This window comes from Ursus arctos, unplaced genomic scaffold, assembly GCF_023065955.2.
Source record: "Ursus arctos isolate Adak ecotype North America unplaced genomic scaffold, UrsArc2.0 scaffold_5, whole genome shotgun sequence".
NCBI lineage: Eukaryota > Metazoa > Chordata > Mammalia > Carnivora > Ursidae > Ursus > Ursus arctos.
This window is the reverse complement of record NW_026623067.1, coordinates 20,096,338-20,113,462: the sequence shown is the minus strand read 5'-3', so window position 1 is coordinate 20,113,462 and position 17,125 is coordinate 20,096,338. Positions and strand designations below refer to the sequence as shown.

Genomic DNA, 17,125 nt, shown 5'->3' with positions numbered 1-17,125 from the left:
TCTGAGAACATGTACATATAGAGAGACGGCACACTTAGTAAGAAATCCAACAACGTTATTTTTAAATCATTTTAACTTCCTTCTCCACCGAATTCACTACTAGAATGTCTAACAAGTTTCAGAATTGACACATTTGGGTTTCACCTCGGTCTCCTGTCTCCTGTTGAGGTGTTAACAAGTAAGTGCTAGTAACACTGCTGACTTGTAACACTTGAAACAGCTCTCAACAACGGATTTTCTTTTTTTTCTTTTTAAAGATTTTCTTTTCCGACAGAGAGAGAATACAAGCAGGGGGAGCGGCACAGAGAGGGAGAAGGCCTGGGATCATGACCTGAGCCGAAGGCAGATGCCTAACTGTCTGAGCCACCCAGGTGCCCCAACAACGGATTTTCAAACCTGGGGCAACACAAGGCCATGAGACTCTAGACCCATATTTGTATTACTCCCCTCCCACTGATGCTACAGAGTCTAAATCAGGGATCTCCAATAGCTCCGAGAAAAGTCTGTTCAAGATCTAAATGTCACAGAGCGGCCGGCTCCACCTTCCGATCCTTGAAGCCCAGCTCTGTCACTTACAGCAAGCACCTGCAAACCAGCGAGGTAAAAATCTGTGTTTTTGCAAAAGGAAGTAGAGCGATGTGGTTAAGAACCAATAGATTTAAATATCAGCTTTGCTTTTGACTTGGGTAACGACTGTGACTCTTGCGGTCTCAGTTTCCTCGTTTTTAAAATGGGTATGATAATGACAGAACCTAGGACTTGGCAATGTACCTAAAAGCTTAGCATAATGCCCGGCATATAGTAAGCGCTTGGTAAATCCGGAGCCTCTCCCACCCTAGCTGGTTCCCATGTGGGCCAACCAGAGGCAAAAGGCAAAAATGCAACTGCCTAGGAGCCGGAAAAGAAGAATAAGTCTTTAGTATGGTTTCTGCTGATTTAATAAAAGCAGAATGGAAAATGCTTACGTTTTCACACAAGTCCATAGCCATCCATGGAAACTCCTAGGAGCAAAGATTCATTCCCATGACTGTTTTGATCGATGCCTGAAATGCTACATCTGGGGAAAACCTCACGAGGGCAGGTCAGCCACGGGACTGCAGAACCTGAGTGCAGTTCCTCTCCTCAGGGCCACTGACCAAGAACAGAAAAGTGGGGCAACCAGAGTAATTTTGCACATCATGGGCAGTTTTTCCATATCACTGACTCACTGGTGCCAGTGAGATTTCTCTGATGTGCTCCAGGCTATGGGGTTTCAATCCTTCTGGATACCTGAGATCACGTCACTGTTCACATCTGTTGGAGAAGAGCCACTATTCCGTTACTTCTGGAATCTTCTTTTTTTCCCCTAAGATTTTATTTATTTATTTGAGAGAGAGAGAGAGAGAGCGTGCACAAGCAGGGGGAGCAGCAGGCAGAGGGAGAGGGAGAAGCAGACCCCCCCTCAGAAAGGAGTGGATGCAGGGCTCAATCCCACGACCGTGGGAGCATGACCTGAGCCAAAGGCAGACGCTTAACCGACTGAGCCACCCAGGCGCCCCTTTCTGGAATCTTCTTATTGTTGCTTTTGTAGGGTGAATATTTGTAAAAGCTACGTATTACAATTTTTTTTTCTGTTAATTGCGTGGCACTGAGTTGTTCAGGAGAAAGGGGAACAAAATTCTGCAAGTTCCACAGTCCGCGGCCTAAGGAAAAGAGCCAGGGTAAGGATGTTGCTGGGCTAGTGCCGGCCAGGCATAGAAGTGGACAGCCCATGGGTGATGCCCAATGGCAAATGCTCTGAGAGGTATGAGATAGCAGAAGGTAGAGGTTCCAAACATGCTGTCCACAGGAGGCAGGCAGATGAATGAAATGTGTGACAGAACAGGCTGATTCAGCAGCAAGCAGTAGAGGCTTTGGCCAAACTGGCATCCATGCCCCACTCACTGGCATCTCATTTTTACAAACTAAACATAGTGCGCGTGTTGAACCAAAAGCATCCATTCTGTGGTCCTGCCGTGGGTTCTGGCAGCCAAGAAGTGACGAGCAGAAAGGTGAGCCAAGACAGGAAAGGACAGGTGGCAGCTCTAGTCCCATGAGAGGCTAGGGTCTGGGCCCACGTGCCAGGGGCCTGAGACTTAAAACCCACAAGAAGAGGTCAAGGTACGGTCAACGGGGAGTGCAAGCAGGCATGGGGCCACCGTGGCATTCCGTGTGGGGCCGGACCCTCTGGGAGCCAGGGGTTCCCAGGGTGCTGGTAACGTGAGAACATGGCCTGACAACCTGACCCTGTGTCCACAAGAACAATCCAGAGCCCATGGGGCACTGCAGCCCCACACCTGCTGCTGGGGGTGGAGCCTGCCTCAGTGCGCGGGGCGAGCCAAGCCGCACCTGATTGGAGGACCAGAGCCGAAGGGGCGGGGCAGTCCCTGACAGGCTAAAAAGGAAGGGAAAAAACCCACATCCTTCCCCAACGTTTATTTCATAAACAAGTATATATTTAGCGCTAACTCTGTGCACTTTACAAGGTACAGCTGAGGTTACAAAGATAAGAAGCTATACTTACTCAGAATAAGTGGCTTATTTTGAGTTAACAGGAGAGAGCGATTATTTGGCACCAGGGCTGGCCAAGTCACAAACTTGGATTTGGTAACATTTTAGCTCACTAATCATTGTATTGGAAGAGTAGGTAGATAGTCAATGGAAGGGAATAGGCATACAGCTGAGGCTCTCAAGTGCTGAAAGAATAGGTCATACAAAGGGAAAGAAAATTAAATGATCATCATCAGAATCTTGACAAAAAATACGTGATCAGAAGAAAATGGAGTGACGTATTGAGATTCTTAAGAAAAGGAAATATGGGCCAAGGACATTAATATAAAGGTCACAACGGGCTATCACGAAATTAGGGGGTGGGGAACGCGGCTGGCTCAGTCCCTGGAGCGTGCAACTCAGTCTCGTTGTGAGTTCAAGCCCCACGTTGGGTGTAGAGGTTACTTAAAAATAAAATCTTTTAAAAGATTAGGGGAAAAAAGAAATTAGGGAAACAAACAAAAAAATCAGGGAATTACCCAAGGAATCTATCAGAGAAAGAGCTATAGCCAAAATGTCTAGAGACACTGATATGAGAAATGATAATAAGCAAGACATACATAGCAGGAATAAGACTAAATGAGCATTAAAAGGGAGATATTTTAATATATAATGCCTATAGGATCTGACAGTGTGGATAAAGTACAACCATTAAAAAAAAAAACTGGAGAAGAATGAGTAGGGTGTATGCCAAAGACATTATTTTTACTGTTTCAGCAATCAAAACTGATTATCTGGAGATGGCTTATGTATAATGCAGGACACTCAGATGGGTAATTATGACATTCTATCTCTCCTGTGACTAAAAAACCAGGATTCTAAGTCTCTAAGAAAGAAAATACAAATGTAATAAAGAAGAGGTTAAACAAAAACCTGCAATCTTGAACTTGCCTTGGAAATATCATTATGAACTCACAGTACATTTTATTTTTATATATGTATATATATGCTTGTATGTAGATGTATATATGGCTATGTGTGTGTTTTCCCAGTTCTGGCCAGTAAAAAGACTTAAAAACAATGACCACTCCAGTGAATGAGCATCCCTAGTGCCTGGGTTATGGTCCTGAAATATCATTTCTCATTAAAAACAAACGAACAGGGGCGCCTGGGTGGCACAGCGGTTAAGCGTCTGCCTTCAGCTCAGGGCGTGATTCCGGCGTTATGGGATCGAGTCCCACATCGGGCTCCTCCACTAGGAGCCTGCTTCTTCCTCTCCCACTCCCCCTGCTTGTGTTCCCTCTCTCGCTGGCTGTCTCTATCTCTGTCGAATAAATAAATAAAATCTTTAAAAAAAAAAAAAAAAACGAACAGACAAGCAGGGACTCTTGAAGAAACGGCTGATTCCAGGTCTAGGCAGGAAACGTACAAGACAAGCCTGGATAACCTTAACATACCAAGTAGCAGGGAAGCTATCAAAGATTACCAAGGTCATGTCAGAAAGACTAAGGAGCCAACAAGAAAAAGATCCCTCTGGTGAAAGATGGGACGATCTGAGTCTTGGTAAAAGTTAAAATTTCAGTGGATTGCAACCCATCAGATATATTTAATTTCATGATCATAACAATAAAAAATTTAAAAAAACACACCTAACTGGTCACTTTTGGAAAATGACACGAAACCAATTCTTCAAAAGTGGGTAAATCAAAGGAAAGAACCAAACATTCACTCCGGTTTTTCTACGTGAACTGTACCACTGGGTAACTGAATCATAGTTTGAAGGGGAGTCTATCCTGATAAGATGATGGCAGCTGAGAAATGAAATCAAAATGGTGCAATTAGAATATATGAGTGTGCAATCCCCAGTGAACTGATAGATCCAGACAGCGAGGATCAACAGCTGCAAAGAACAAAAAACAGTGGGAGAAGCAGACATCTTCTGCCTCCCGTGAAAGAATCCAACGGCACCTGCCACCTTGCCAAAGGGATCAAACCTGAGTCTGATCAAGCCTCTGGACCCAGATGCTGGAAACACACAGCAAAGGCCCAAGCTGAACTTCACCATGAGCGCACATCTTGTTATCAACACCGTGGGAAACTCTACAGATCAAACAGCCCAGGTCCTTCAACAAAAAAACAAACAAAAAATAGATATTTTTTTTTAAATGGGGGAGGATGTTAAAGGAACCTGTAGATTCAAAGAGATCTAAAAGACACATCAAGGTTTTTAAAAAATGAGCAAGCCTGAACTATCTCGACTATCATGGGTCAGGCTGCTCTTTTGGGTGATAAAACCATAAAGAGGTGCAAGGACATGATTACTATAAAAGTCAGGATGGCATTTGCTTTTGGAGGGACAGAGGAGAATATGACCAGGGCTGGGTATGTGAAGGCCCTTTGTGGAGTGGCTGGCCAAATGTTCTTTCTTTCTGGAGGTATGGTTATATGAGTGTTTGTCTTACAGTAAGTCACTAAAGTATGTATTTGCTTTGTGTGGGCTTTGGTAATTATGTTTCATTTTATAATAAAAAGGTTAAAAAAAAAGCATTAGGAAAATCTAGGCGTGTCAACACAGAAAGAGCCAACTGCTGGAGGGGATCACAAAGTGTAGAGGGGAAAGGGCCCAGCAGTAGACCAACGGGGAGCAGGTGTCTGATGAAGGCCTTCTGTTTCAATGCACTTTTCATGTTTAAGAAAAATGACTGCATCTATAATGTTTTGATTAAAATTTGTCTTATAACACTTCCAATAATTTCCTAAAGCTTACAGCAAATGGTGGGCTCCGAAATATGCCAATGGCAATCTCAATGCAAAATGTCCTCTGGTGCCTACGGAAATTGCCAAAAGCTGCTGGATATGGGGTTCTTACGGGCGTGAGAGCCTTCAACTTGCCTCAAAGTTATAGCATCAACCTACCTGTTTCGAGTTCCCAGAATTAGACAAGGAAGGTACACCCTTTACTCGGCCCCCCATGCAAGCTATTAGCAACAGGGGATTAAGAGAGAGAATGAACAGAACTTTCCCCTCCAAACTTTAGCAATCCTCAAGTCTAACCAAACTGTCACACCCAAGGTGTTGTTACAGCTTTAGCAACGTGAGTTCAGGAAACTAAGTGAAGCAATACAGGCTCCCGGGGTTGGCCCTGGTTCTGAGCTGTGGGGACGTGACGTTGGAGCAGTGGGTTGCAAAGCCACCGGACGAGACACACACGGAGCCATGCATCTCCTATGGCCGACCCCCAACTGCCCAGGTCTTCTGGGGGAGGGGCAATCTCTGCATAGTGACTGTGAAGAATCTGTCCCCACTCTTAGAAAACGTGCCTCGGGCGCCTGGGTGGCACAGCGGTTAAGCATCTGCCTTCGGCTCAGGGCGTGATCCCAGCGTTATGGGATCGAGCCCCACGTCAGGCTCCGCCGCTATGAGCCTGCTTCTTCCTCTCCCACTCCCCCTGCTTGTGTTCCCTCTCTCGCTGGCTGTCTCTATCTCTAATAAATAAATAAAATCTTAAAAAAAAAAAAAAAAAGAAAACGTGCCTCCCACAAGGATTCTATAAACCAGAGGACCCATTTGCCATCACTTAGACTAGTGCTCTGTAGCATGAGTCAGTGACGAAAGATACATTTCTCTGGGTTAAGAAACCTGTCCACCTTTTTCCCTTTACAAAATAGGACATCAGAGTTATCCTCTCAACTGGAAAAGTTCAGTTCCCTGGGTTTTGACGTCCACCCTCCCACCTTTGAAAGGTGAATGACATCGGAAATAATCCTAGGACTTTTGTCCATGAAGTGGACAGTGGCTGGCTGGAGAGGGAACAGCCTATGAGAGTCCACCAAAATTGAGGGAGTTCGTACCAGGTTTATAGAGGGGTAATGCCCTGTAGCAGCTCAGAGCACGCGTAAGGGGGGACGGGAGAACTTCTGCCGTGTGACTCCCAGAGCGGCCAGGCACCTGTGGGCTTACTTAACCTCCCCAAACCTCAATTCCTCATCTGTAAACGCGGATTAACACTCACACCCTTCTCATACATAGGCTTTGAAGCTGAAATAATCAGCACGGTGCTCGATCCACTGTGAGTACTCCATAAATGCGTGTCATTATTGCTATTATAGAAACATGAAGAACTCCTTATTTGATGGACATCTTCCATGTTTGAATGTAGGATGCTGTCTCCAAAGTAAGTTGTGCTATTTTTCTAAATCCATGGCCCTTCGCATTAAAAAGTCACTACTAGGAGTAATTACGTATAGGTGGTTTTCAACACCTCCCACATTTTCTGTTTTTCTCCCAACTCCTCATCATGGGTGGTTAGTTTTAATTCCAACAAAACCTGGTTTTATCATTCTCAGGAATAGTGACGGCCTTGACTACACATTTTCTAGAGCGTGGGAGTCTGGGGACAGTGCAGGTGCTATGTGCCCACTCGTCAGGACCTCTCCCTTCTTCTTATTGGCACAGCCAACCTCTCACAGTAGAGTTTTCCCCTAATGACTGTTACTCACTTTCACAGTTTCTCTTGTAGCTGTGACTCAGTTGTGCCCCGTGAGGCCTGAAGGGACTTCAGGAAAGATTCTACCTCCGGATAGAAAGAGATGGACACTGGGGCGCCTGGGTGGCACAGCGGTGAAGCCTCTGCCTTCGGCTCAGGGCGTGATCCCGGCGTTCTGGGATCGAGCCCCACATCAGGCTCCTCCGCTGGGAGCCTGCTTCTTCCTCTCCCACTCCCCCTGCTTGTTTTCCCTCTCTCGCTGGCTGTCTCTCTCTGTCGAGTAAATAAATAAAATCTTAAAAAAAAAAAGAAAGAAAGAAAGAGATGGACACTGCAGGAGAATGGATTCATCATTGCCCTCTCTGTGCCCTACCTCTCCCCTCCATATACACACACACTTCATGCCTTTGCACGAGGCTGGGGGCAGTGTGTGATACCTGGTGCTGAGGACGCCCTTTTCCGCCCATGAGGCAGGAAGTCTGCCAAAGAAAAGGTAACATGCTAACGATGGCAGAGCAGAAGGAACAGAAAGAACCTGGTCCCTGGTGATACTGTTTGGGCCACTGGATCAACCTTGCATTGGACCAACCGCAGACTGCCCTTCACGAAAGATAATTTAATGACTTTACTGCTCATACCTGTTAGTTGAGCATTCTCTTACGTGCTGCCTAAAGCAACCTGATTTTACGGCCTACATTGTGTCCCCCTCCAAAATTCAAATGTTGAAGCCCAAGCCCCCAAGACCTCAAAACAGGACTGTATTTGGAGATAAGATCTTCAAAGACATGATTCAACTAAAATGAGGTCGTTCGGGAAAGCCCTAAGACAACATGACTGGTGTCCTCATAAGAAGGAAATTGAACACACAGACATGAAAGGCCCCGCACAGAGGAAGTTGAGAGCGTTTGCTGCCATCAGATCTGAGCTAGAAGAATTAATAAAGGAAGTTCTTCAGGCTGAGAGACAAGAAAACACCCTGATGGAAATGGGTCTATGCTAAAGAATGAAGAACCCCAAACATAGTAAATAAGTAGATAAACAGAAAAAAAGCTCTTTTCTCATGTTTTAATTTTTTCAAAAGATAGTTGTTTAAAGTGAAAAGTAATAACCGTGACTTGTGAACACTCTACATAGTACATGGAAATTGTACAACGCTAACACAAAAACTATCATTTGTAATACCCTTCACAAAGGTGACTGTTACAGAGAGAATTCTGTCCCCCAACAAAGTCATATTTGGAAGACCCAACCCCCAATGTGACTGTATTCAGAGATATGCCCTTCAGAGAGATAATTATGGTGAAATGAGATCACAAGGGTGGGCCCTAATATGACACGGCCGGTGTTCTTACATAAAGAGAGAGAAACCCCAGGGATGCCCACACAGAGAAAAGGCCAAGGGAGGAAATAATAGAATGCAGTCATTTGGAAGCCACAGAGAGAGGCCTCAGGAGACACCAAACTTGCTGACTCCTTGATCTTGGCCTTCCAGCCTCCAGAGTTGGGAGAAATACAGATCCGCTGTTAAAGCTGTCCAGCCTGGCATTTTCTTACAGCAGCCTAAGCAAAGCAATACGGTAATATAGCATACTATTTATTACCAGGAACATACAAACCCTAAGGGCAACCATAAAAGGGAACAGAACTTAGAACAGAGGGATGGAAGATAAATTTGGGGTAGATGTGCCTGGAGGGAGCTCAGAGTCCGGGTGTGCTCCTGCCGCCCGTCTCCGCAAGCCACTGCCCAACCTCCTACAACTGCCCCCTCTCCCAAACTGCAAGGCTCGAAGCCCCCCCCCCACCTCCCCCACCGGTGTGCCGCAGGACAGCTGCCTAGAGAGGGGGGCTCAAGCATGACTCAGAGTAGTCCCTGCTCATCCTTGCTGGTCCCTGATCAAATATTTAAACTTAACTTCAGGGAAAGACAGAAGCTCTACTAAAATGACTATTATGCATCATCAGAAGCAGACCTTTAATCTACTCCATGGCTCTTACTAGCATGATAAATTGAGAAGTGACCTGAATTCAGAAATAGGGAAGAAAGTGTCGAGGACCGGTCCAACTCAACAAGCAAAAAAAAAAAAAAAAAAAAAAAAAGAATTTAAAAAAAGAAGAAGGGGGAGGAAGAGGAAGAAGTGGAGGAAGTTACAGCAAGGTGGCTTCAAAGAAAGAAACTGTGTTCTCCACCTTGCCATTGCCCACCATTTTGAAATGAGAGGGGCACGCCAAGAACAGGACAGCCCTGGAGGTGCCCGGACCTCAGGACAGGGAAGGGGACCTAGGGTAGGTCTCACTGGCCACTTGGTGACTGAATCTGGGGCCTGGAGCTCCTCTCATCATCTGCCATTGTTGAAAAGGGGCGCCCATCCCAAGAGTGATCTACAAAGTCACAGGAGATGGCCACCAGTTGGCTGGATGACGTCAGCATAGCCAGTGACTGGTAATCTAGATTTTTAACTAACGAACCCTGAGCAGATTCCCCAGGGTCCCTGCTTCACGGCTCTCAATTCCTGGATCTATTCTTGGGACACCACTGTTGGTTTTGGTTATTTTTTCGTTTCTGACCTCATCGTTGGTCAACATTTCTCAACCTGGTGGGGACCTACTAGAAAAACCACTTTGTATTTTCTTTGGATACGTACACAGGTGTTCATTTTGTGCAAGTTCACTTTAATCTTCTTTAAACTTTTAAAACTGCTCTGTACTTTCAAGAGATTTGCTCTTTCCACTGCCAAAACCACACACCCCCCCCAACAAAAACAAACAAAAAACAACCCTACAGGTAATCTGCTGTCTGAATAGACTTCTTTACAGAACAAGACATTAAAACTGGTCTCCCAGGCTAGGGGTCTAGAATTTACTATGCATCAGTCAACGGGGGGGGGGGGGGGGAGGGGGGTGTCAGAAATACAGAGTCCCAGGCCCAGCTAACCAATTGGAGCCCAGGAATCTGCACCTTTGGTATGGAGGGTCCCAGGGGATTGTGACTTGCAGTCAGGTGGGAGCTCTGGCCCTGATGGGCCCCGCACTACTGCAGCTCGCTGGAGAAGTTCAAAGCTTCATTTGGTCTATCACCTTTGTGGCTGCCCAGATACTCGTGTGTTCAAACCATCCCACTTGGGGCACACAGGGCAGGGACCCCCAGAGCCCCTGCTTCCTCAGAAGGCTCCCCATGGACACACGGTGTCTGACCCTGGCAAGTCATAGCAGCCTGAGCCTTCCAGGCCAGAAGAGCAAAGGAGCAAAATGGCTCAGTGGAGCAAAATGGCTCAGCGCCACACAGAGGGGAGGTCTGAGCCCGCTCACCTGCGCCAGGTACACTCTGTGAGCTCCTGGGAGCCTGTCCCTTCACCCAGGCACAAGGGATTCCAACCCTGAGTCAGGACTGCTCTGCCCTTGGGTGGTGATACCATGGAATCAAACACCAGTCTTTTCCAGAAAACTACCTCATCTTCTTAAAGAGAGAAGAGGGGCGCCTGGGTGGCTCAGTCAGTCAAGCATCTGCCTTTGGCTCAAGTCATGATTCCAGGGTCCTGGGCTCTCTGCTCAGTGGGGGGTCTGCTTCTCCCTCTCCCTCTGTGTTCTCTCTCTCTCAAATAAATAAATAAAATCTTTTAAAAAGAGAGAGAGAGAAGAAAGAAACACAAAGGATTTATTTCCTGATCACTGAGTGGTGGAACTGAGTGGGAGACTTATTCCTTAAAGGTTTGGATCGTCAAAAATTGTTTGAACTCTGCAATCTGGCGTCTGCAGATTTTCTCAGAAGACTGGCGTTTCTGCAGAATTCCTTTGTCTGTGTGTGTGTGTGTGTGTGTGTGTGTGTGTGTGAAAGAGCCTGAAAACAATCAGCTCAAGGGCTTGGGGTAGGGAAGGATGAAGACAGGTCTTCACAAACACACATCACAACCCTTGCCTCCTTCCTTCATTTTGGTATTTTTGTTAACAGTTATATTGCAAGAAACTTTTTCTTTTTTTAATGGTCAGATGCGGAGACGGTTGGCTCATTTCAAATATACATGACGGTACTGCATGCCCTGGAGATAGAGAGAAGAGAGAGAGAGAGGTGTGCCTAACAGACAACCGTGAAGATGCATTGTTGCCCTCTGGAAATCTCACCACTTCACCTGAGGATGTGCCAGCCCCGGTCCCTTTTCCCTTTGTGACACCGAGGACAGCTGACACATACCTGTTTTAAACAAGGGCCTGCGGAGGTTAAAGGTCAACCCACTGCTCACATCTTAACTGTAACAGGTTTCTTAAAAGCTTCCCTCTTGGGGCACCTGGGTGGCTCCGTCAGTTGAGCGTCCAGACTCTTGATTTCAGCTCAGGTCATATCAGGGTCGTGAGATGGAGCCCTCTGGTTGGGCTGCATGCTGGGTGTGGAGCCTAACTAAGATTCTCTCCCTCCCTCTCCCTCTGCCCAGCCCCCTGCCCCTGCATTCTCTCTCTCTCCAGGAAGGAAGGAAGGAAGGAAGGAAGGAAGGAAGGAAGGAAGGAAGGAAAGAAGGGAGAAAAGCTTCCTCATGCACAGGGAGGCTCCCAAGATGCTGTGGCTCTTCTCGGGCTCAGACACACAAAACCCAGATGCCCTGCTCTGGCTCATTTCTCTCCAGCAGCAGCAGCAGCAGCAGCAGCAGCAGCAAGATTTCCCTCCATAATCACATGACCCTGCAGCTGGGAATCATTGAAATTGTGCTATATTCACCCCATTCTCTGGGCTCCTCTGGCATCATGACAGGGAAAAAAGAAAGTTCATGCTAAAAACACATGTGGTACGAGTTATGCCTCTTCCTCTCCCCTCCACTCAGACCCAGTAGAAACACCGTCCTCTTGAAATGAGCCCAATCTGGCCAATGCAGAAAAGCCCACCCTTTGCTGAGTGCGTTCCTCACACTGGACACCAGGACAGGGACATTCTGCTCTAATGCACACCACAAAACCCATGATGGAAATACGATCCCCAGTTTTGAGGTGGAGACACAGGCTCAGAGAGCTTGGGTGGATTGTCCAAAGTCACACAGCCAGTGTGGCTGAGATGGGAAAGGCCTGCAGAGTCATGTGAACCAACCACGTTGTGACTAGCCGAGAAGTCATCCTTGTTCCCATTGTTTACGGAAACTACAAGTGGAATTTTGGATTTAATTCCATTCTCTGTTATTAAAGAAACAAACCTCAATGTGTTTATAAGTCAGCTTGGGGTACTTGAGCAGAGGCCCATTCCTGTGATTGCTCATCCTTTTTTGTTTTCCTTTGTGGTGGGGCAGATCCCTGTATGCCTGGCCCCCAGGCACCTTGAGAGAAACATCCCCACGTCAGTCCATCACCTCTCCTGTTCTAGATAAAAAAAAGCACACCCCAGGAAAACAAACTTGTCCATGCCCATCCAGCTTTGCGGCTAGCTCTGAACCCCCACGACCTTGGTTCTGAACCGTAAATACTTGCCTCTAGAGAAAAAGCAATGGCTCTCTAAAAGGATGGGTGGACATTACTTGATTGTAGCAGAGCCTGTGATGTTTTAAAACAAGTTTCTCAGGTAACTTCTCCGCTCGGCATGAAAGGCCAAGGAAACAATGTCCTCTGGAACTGGGCTGATTGCAATTATACCCCTGGCTATTTGAAATGGACATCAGAAGAAAGGTGCTTATTTCAGTTTCTTATTATTTTGAAAATGGTTCTTCTATCCTAAGGAAGTGCCTTTACTTCCCTTTGTGAAACAGAAGAATTCTAAACCCATTTTTGCCACCGTCAACTTACCTGCAGGGGCCCGTTCTTACCAACATTTTCCTGCAATTTGCCAGCCCTCCTGTGAACACGAGAGGGTTATGGGGTGCTGTGCACACAGGAGGAGCTTAATAAATGCCTCCCATGTGAATGAACGGTGCTCCCCGCCCGCAAGCTGGCTGAGGGGACACACCTCCAGATTTGTGTAACAGTGGACGTTATGGTCTTAGACTCATAGGCCATATGGTTTCTCAGGTGCCTGGATGCCTCTTGTTTCTAGAATTATCTACCCTCCACTTGTAGCTCATTTCCTCCTTTTACTCGGAAATGTCAAACACATACTAATGTCCACTGGCTACTACTATTTGACCCCATTTGTTTTGCAACAAGGTTCGCTGAATTTTTTTTTTTTTAACCCTCAAACAATCATCCATTTCATCTGTTGTTAAGCACCACTTGCAGACAGAAGTTCAGAAACCGCAGTCAACTCAGACTCCAGGGCCAGAGTCATCAAAACCAGGGACAGGAGAGCGGAAAGGAAACTGTTACCCACAGAGAAACATAAAGGTTGGGGTTTAAAAGCTCCTTTTTAGTGTTTGTTGAGTTCTTACTGTGTGCATTTGGTATTAAATGAAGGATGTGGGCAGCGTGAGGAGGGGCGAGGTGATAAAAGTTAATCCAGCCCCACACACAGTGCCTTCCGTCGACTTCTGTCTCAGAGCTGAGCTGACTGAGAATGCCAAACGGGGGTCAAGGGTCCATTTTTTTTTTTTAACCCAGGTTGGCCCTGTGCACGGCCCCAGGGCCCAAGTCAGTTGTCCTAGGACTGGGGTTGCACGAACACTGCCTTCCCTCTCTGTGAGAAAACAGGTGGCCCTCACTTGTTATCACTGATCCTCCCCTGCTTCCCGAAGGTTCCCTCACGTTCCCTCCCTTCCATGTGTGCGAACATGGAGGGGATGGGGAACAGACTCTTCTGAGAGGTGCGCCAGCAAAGTTCAGTCCTGACTGAGAGCACATGAACTCAAGGAGGAAATGTCTTCTCTCCGAGAGGCTGTCCTAAGCAGAAGAGGATTAACGGATCTGTGAACTCCAGGACCTCCATGGTGCCCAGCATGGTGGAGGCTCAACGGCGAGGAGCAACTATCTGAAATTCCCCAAGCCAGAAACCATCTAGAAACCCACCCCTCCTCCACATGGCATTTCCTAATGAGCGCTGTTTGGATGCAATCATTTCTCTCCACACACCCTTTCCTCCAATTTCAACAGAACGAAGAACTGCAGAGAGCAGGCCTCATAAAACGCTCTTCCGGCGGGGACACGCGCACCCTCAGTTTCTCGGCCATTCTGTGGGGAACCCAGAACGGCACTGTACTCACAACACCCCGCTACAAAGACGAACACTGTATCTGGCAATAAAGTCAGAAACGGAAAATTAAGGGCCAATGAAGATGAGGTTTTCCAGCTCACGCCACTCCATTTCTCATTGAATTTAAGCACGCGAGACCAAAAGGCACAAGAGATTAAACTCTCCCTTAACAAAATTCCAGGGCCCGCTTGTGCAGAATCACTACGCTTTTGGGGGACCCTTCTCACATGCAGTGATTTCTCAATGATTCTTAAATTATCTGATAAACTAGATGAATATAATGGCTTACAAGGCCTACATCTGGTCATGCAAAAACGGTGAGTACAGAACGGTCAATATCGAAAGCATTCACATTTTACAGGGAGGTAGATGGTATCCACTTTCCGAAACTATTACTCAAATAACAGGCAGAAACTCAAAAGGTGCGCCAAGGGTGGGGGAGGCAATTAACGTGTACCGAGGGGAGCAGCCACCCAAAAAATCTACAAAAAAGCAAAATTGTGTTACCAGCTAGAAAATTAGCAATAACTTGCTGACTTAACTCCCCATGACAGATCTAATTAGAAGGTGGCAATAAATGTTTCCAGGTGTTTAATTAAGTGTGATAATTATTTCTTTCCTTTAAGAGAGATGGAGTCATATGTTTACATTTCATAGCATAATGTTTCCTTAGTTAAAACACTGTGGAAACACTTTTGTGTAACACAGGATTGAAACCAGGATAAAAATATCTGCTGTGATAAGCAGCACTTAAAGTGATTTATCAGCTCTTGCTTTCATATGCCAATGTACAATGGCAACGTAAAGGCTGCTCTGTTCTGGTGATTTCCTTTAGCCACATAGCTTTCTGCCACCCTCACACCTCAATGAAAAATTTCTATTCGACATGTCATTTCCCTATAAGCATGTCTTAAATGAATTCTTATCAAGGAAGCGGGGAAATTTTATGGGGATCTCTACTTTCACAGTAAGAACATAGCAAGAATAAATGAGATACAGGAGAATTCGGAGGCTATTAGAAGTGGATGGACATCCTCAGCAACTAGGGAATCATTTTATGGATGGATTCAAGTACAGGGCGGCTACCAATTAACCTTTTTTTTTAAATGCAGAAATGTACTCTACCTTGCGATAGTATTGACCACCCCGCCCCCCATAAAATAATTTACAGAGGGATGTAATTATCGGTCTTAAGTAACTCAAGGATTTTGTTGCAAGGCTGGGCTCTCAACTTAGTCCCCTTCCTTCCATCATCCTGCAGGGTCCGCTATTTCTAACTACTCCTGTGTTTTAGGAAATCAGTTGGCTTTAGCATTACGGTGTCACTGAATCAGTAAACATCCTTTAGGTGCCAAAGTTTGGTTGGTCAGCCTAGTCTTGAACATGCCTATCAGCCTCCCTGGGTCCCAAGGCGCTCATCAGGTGTTCCTCCATCAGGTTAAGGCTCTAGCATCACAAGAGCGCGCGCAAGGACACACACACAAAACTTTCTTCTTCAAAGGCAGTCTCCACCAAACGATCTCGAGGCAAAACCGCTAGTGTGCCCGTCTTACAATGCAGGGTCGGATTACAATCTCAGGCCAGCATCTCGGTCTGCAATCTGGGGCATCGTGATAACCCGGGCAGTCCTTTGGACAGCCTGAGCTGTTAACAGGCGGCATGACATATAGCGGGGGCCGCGTCCACAGAAGGAAGGAAGGAACCGCAAGTGGGGCTCATAGGAGGACGTGGAAGTGAAGGAAAGGGTCCGCCCGAGTCTGTAGGGGCTGCTAGCCCGAGGTCTCAGACAGTCGCCGCGACGCAAAAACTGGGTAAAACTTCGGGGAGTTTCCCGGGCTGTGCGCGCCTGCACACACACTTACACACACTAGCTCACAGGCACCAACTCACACCCACTCACTCCCGAAAGTCTGGGGGAGCGGAAAGAGAGCCCCCGGGGGCAGCCTGCAGCCCAGCGACCCGGGAAGCCCCGAGAGGGTGTGTGTGAGAGACCCGCGCGCTGGGAGTTACTTACTCGGAAGAGAGGGCGCGGCGGCGCCGGGACACAGAGGCGAACCTGGTGATCTGACGGGCGCGGAGTTCCCTAAGCTGCTCGAACGCTCGCGGGCTTCCGCGGACGGATCAGCAGAGCGCGGGCAGGGGCCGGCGAGAGAAAAGGAGCCAGCGGCCGGGGGCGGGGCGGACCAGGCAGGGGGAGGAGCGAAGCGGCCGGGGCAGGGCGGGAGAGAGGGAGTCGGGGGCGGGGCCAGGAGGAGGGGCTAAAAGGTCAGGGGCGTGGCCACGAGGAGCTAGGAGTCCCGCAGAGGAACTGAGAGGAGGAGCTAGGAGGGTGGGGGCAGAGCGGGCTGGGAGGGGGGCCAAGGCGGGGATATAGGCGGGGCTAGACGGTCGGGGGCGGAGCTTAGAGGAGGAGCCCGGAAACTGAGTGCAGAGCGGGACAGGTAGGAGGACCCAGTGGCGGAGATGTGGGAGGAGCTAGATTGTCGCGGGCGAGCCACGAGGAGCAAGAAGGTCGGGGGCGGAGCTGAGAGGAGGAGCTAGGAGTCCCGGGGCAGAGCTGGCGGGGAAGAGGAGCCCAGAGGCGTAGAAGGATCGGGAGCGGAGGAGCGGCGGGGCTGGCAGAAGGACCTAGGGGCTTAGGGGAAGGGAGGAGAAGCCAGGTATCCCGGACTGGGCGAACCCAGCCTGACACTAGGTTGACGCGGCAGGTGCTTCGAAGAAGGCAGAAGAGGGCTGGACAGCGGCCTGGGAGCTGGATCCGGACTGGAAGAAGGGACCTCTGGACGCGAGGGGTCAGGACTGGCTTGAGGGACACATTCGGGCCTCTATTTCTTCAGTCGGAAAAATGAGATAAACAGCCTCATAGTGTATTGAGACGGTTAAATGAGCTCATGCATGTTTACCGTGCCTGGCACGAAACAGGTATGCATGACTGTTACCGACTGTTGGTATTATTATTGATTAGAACTATCCATGTAAGCCCCTAAATCCCACCTGCTCTTAACTTTTTTTTTTATTCTCTTCCCCCCCCCCCCCCCCTT

The 17,125-nt window shown here is 47.7% G+C and overlaps 1 protein-coding gene across 2 annotated transcripts in view; it reads right to left on the bottom strand.

Moving 5' to 3' along the window:
- Nucleotides 1-16,247, bottom strand: part of TNFAIP8 (TNF alpha induced protein 8) — a 112,050-nt gene extending 95,803 nt beyond the window's left edge. Inside the window, exon 1 of one of the 2 annotated variants that reach the window (XM_026507812.4) lies at nucleotides 16,099-16,247. In XM_026507812.4, the coding sequence (XP_026363597.1) occupies nucleotide 16,099 (1 nt within the window). In that variant the 5' untranslated portion in view covers nucleotides 16,100-16,247. The remainder of the gene's footprint in view (nucleotides 1-16,098) is intronic. The other variant, XM_057307129.1, reaches the window with a different exon arrangement.
- Between the last annotated feature and the right edge of the window lie 878 nt (nucleotides 16,248-17,125).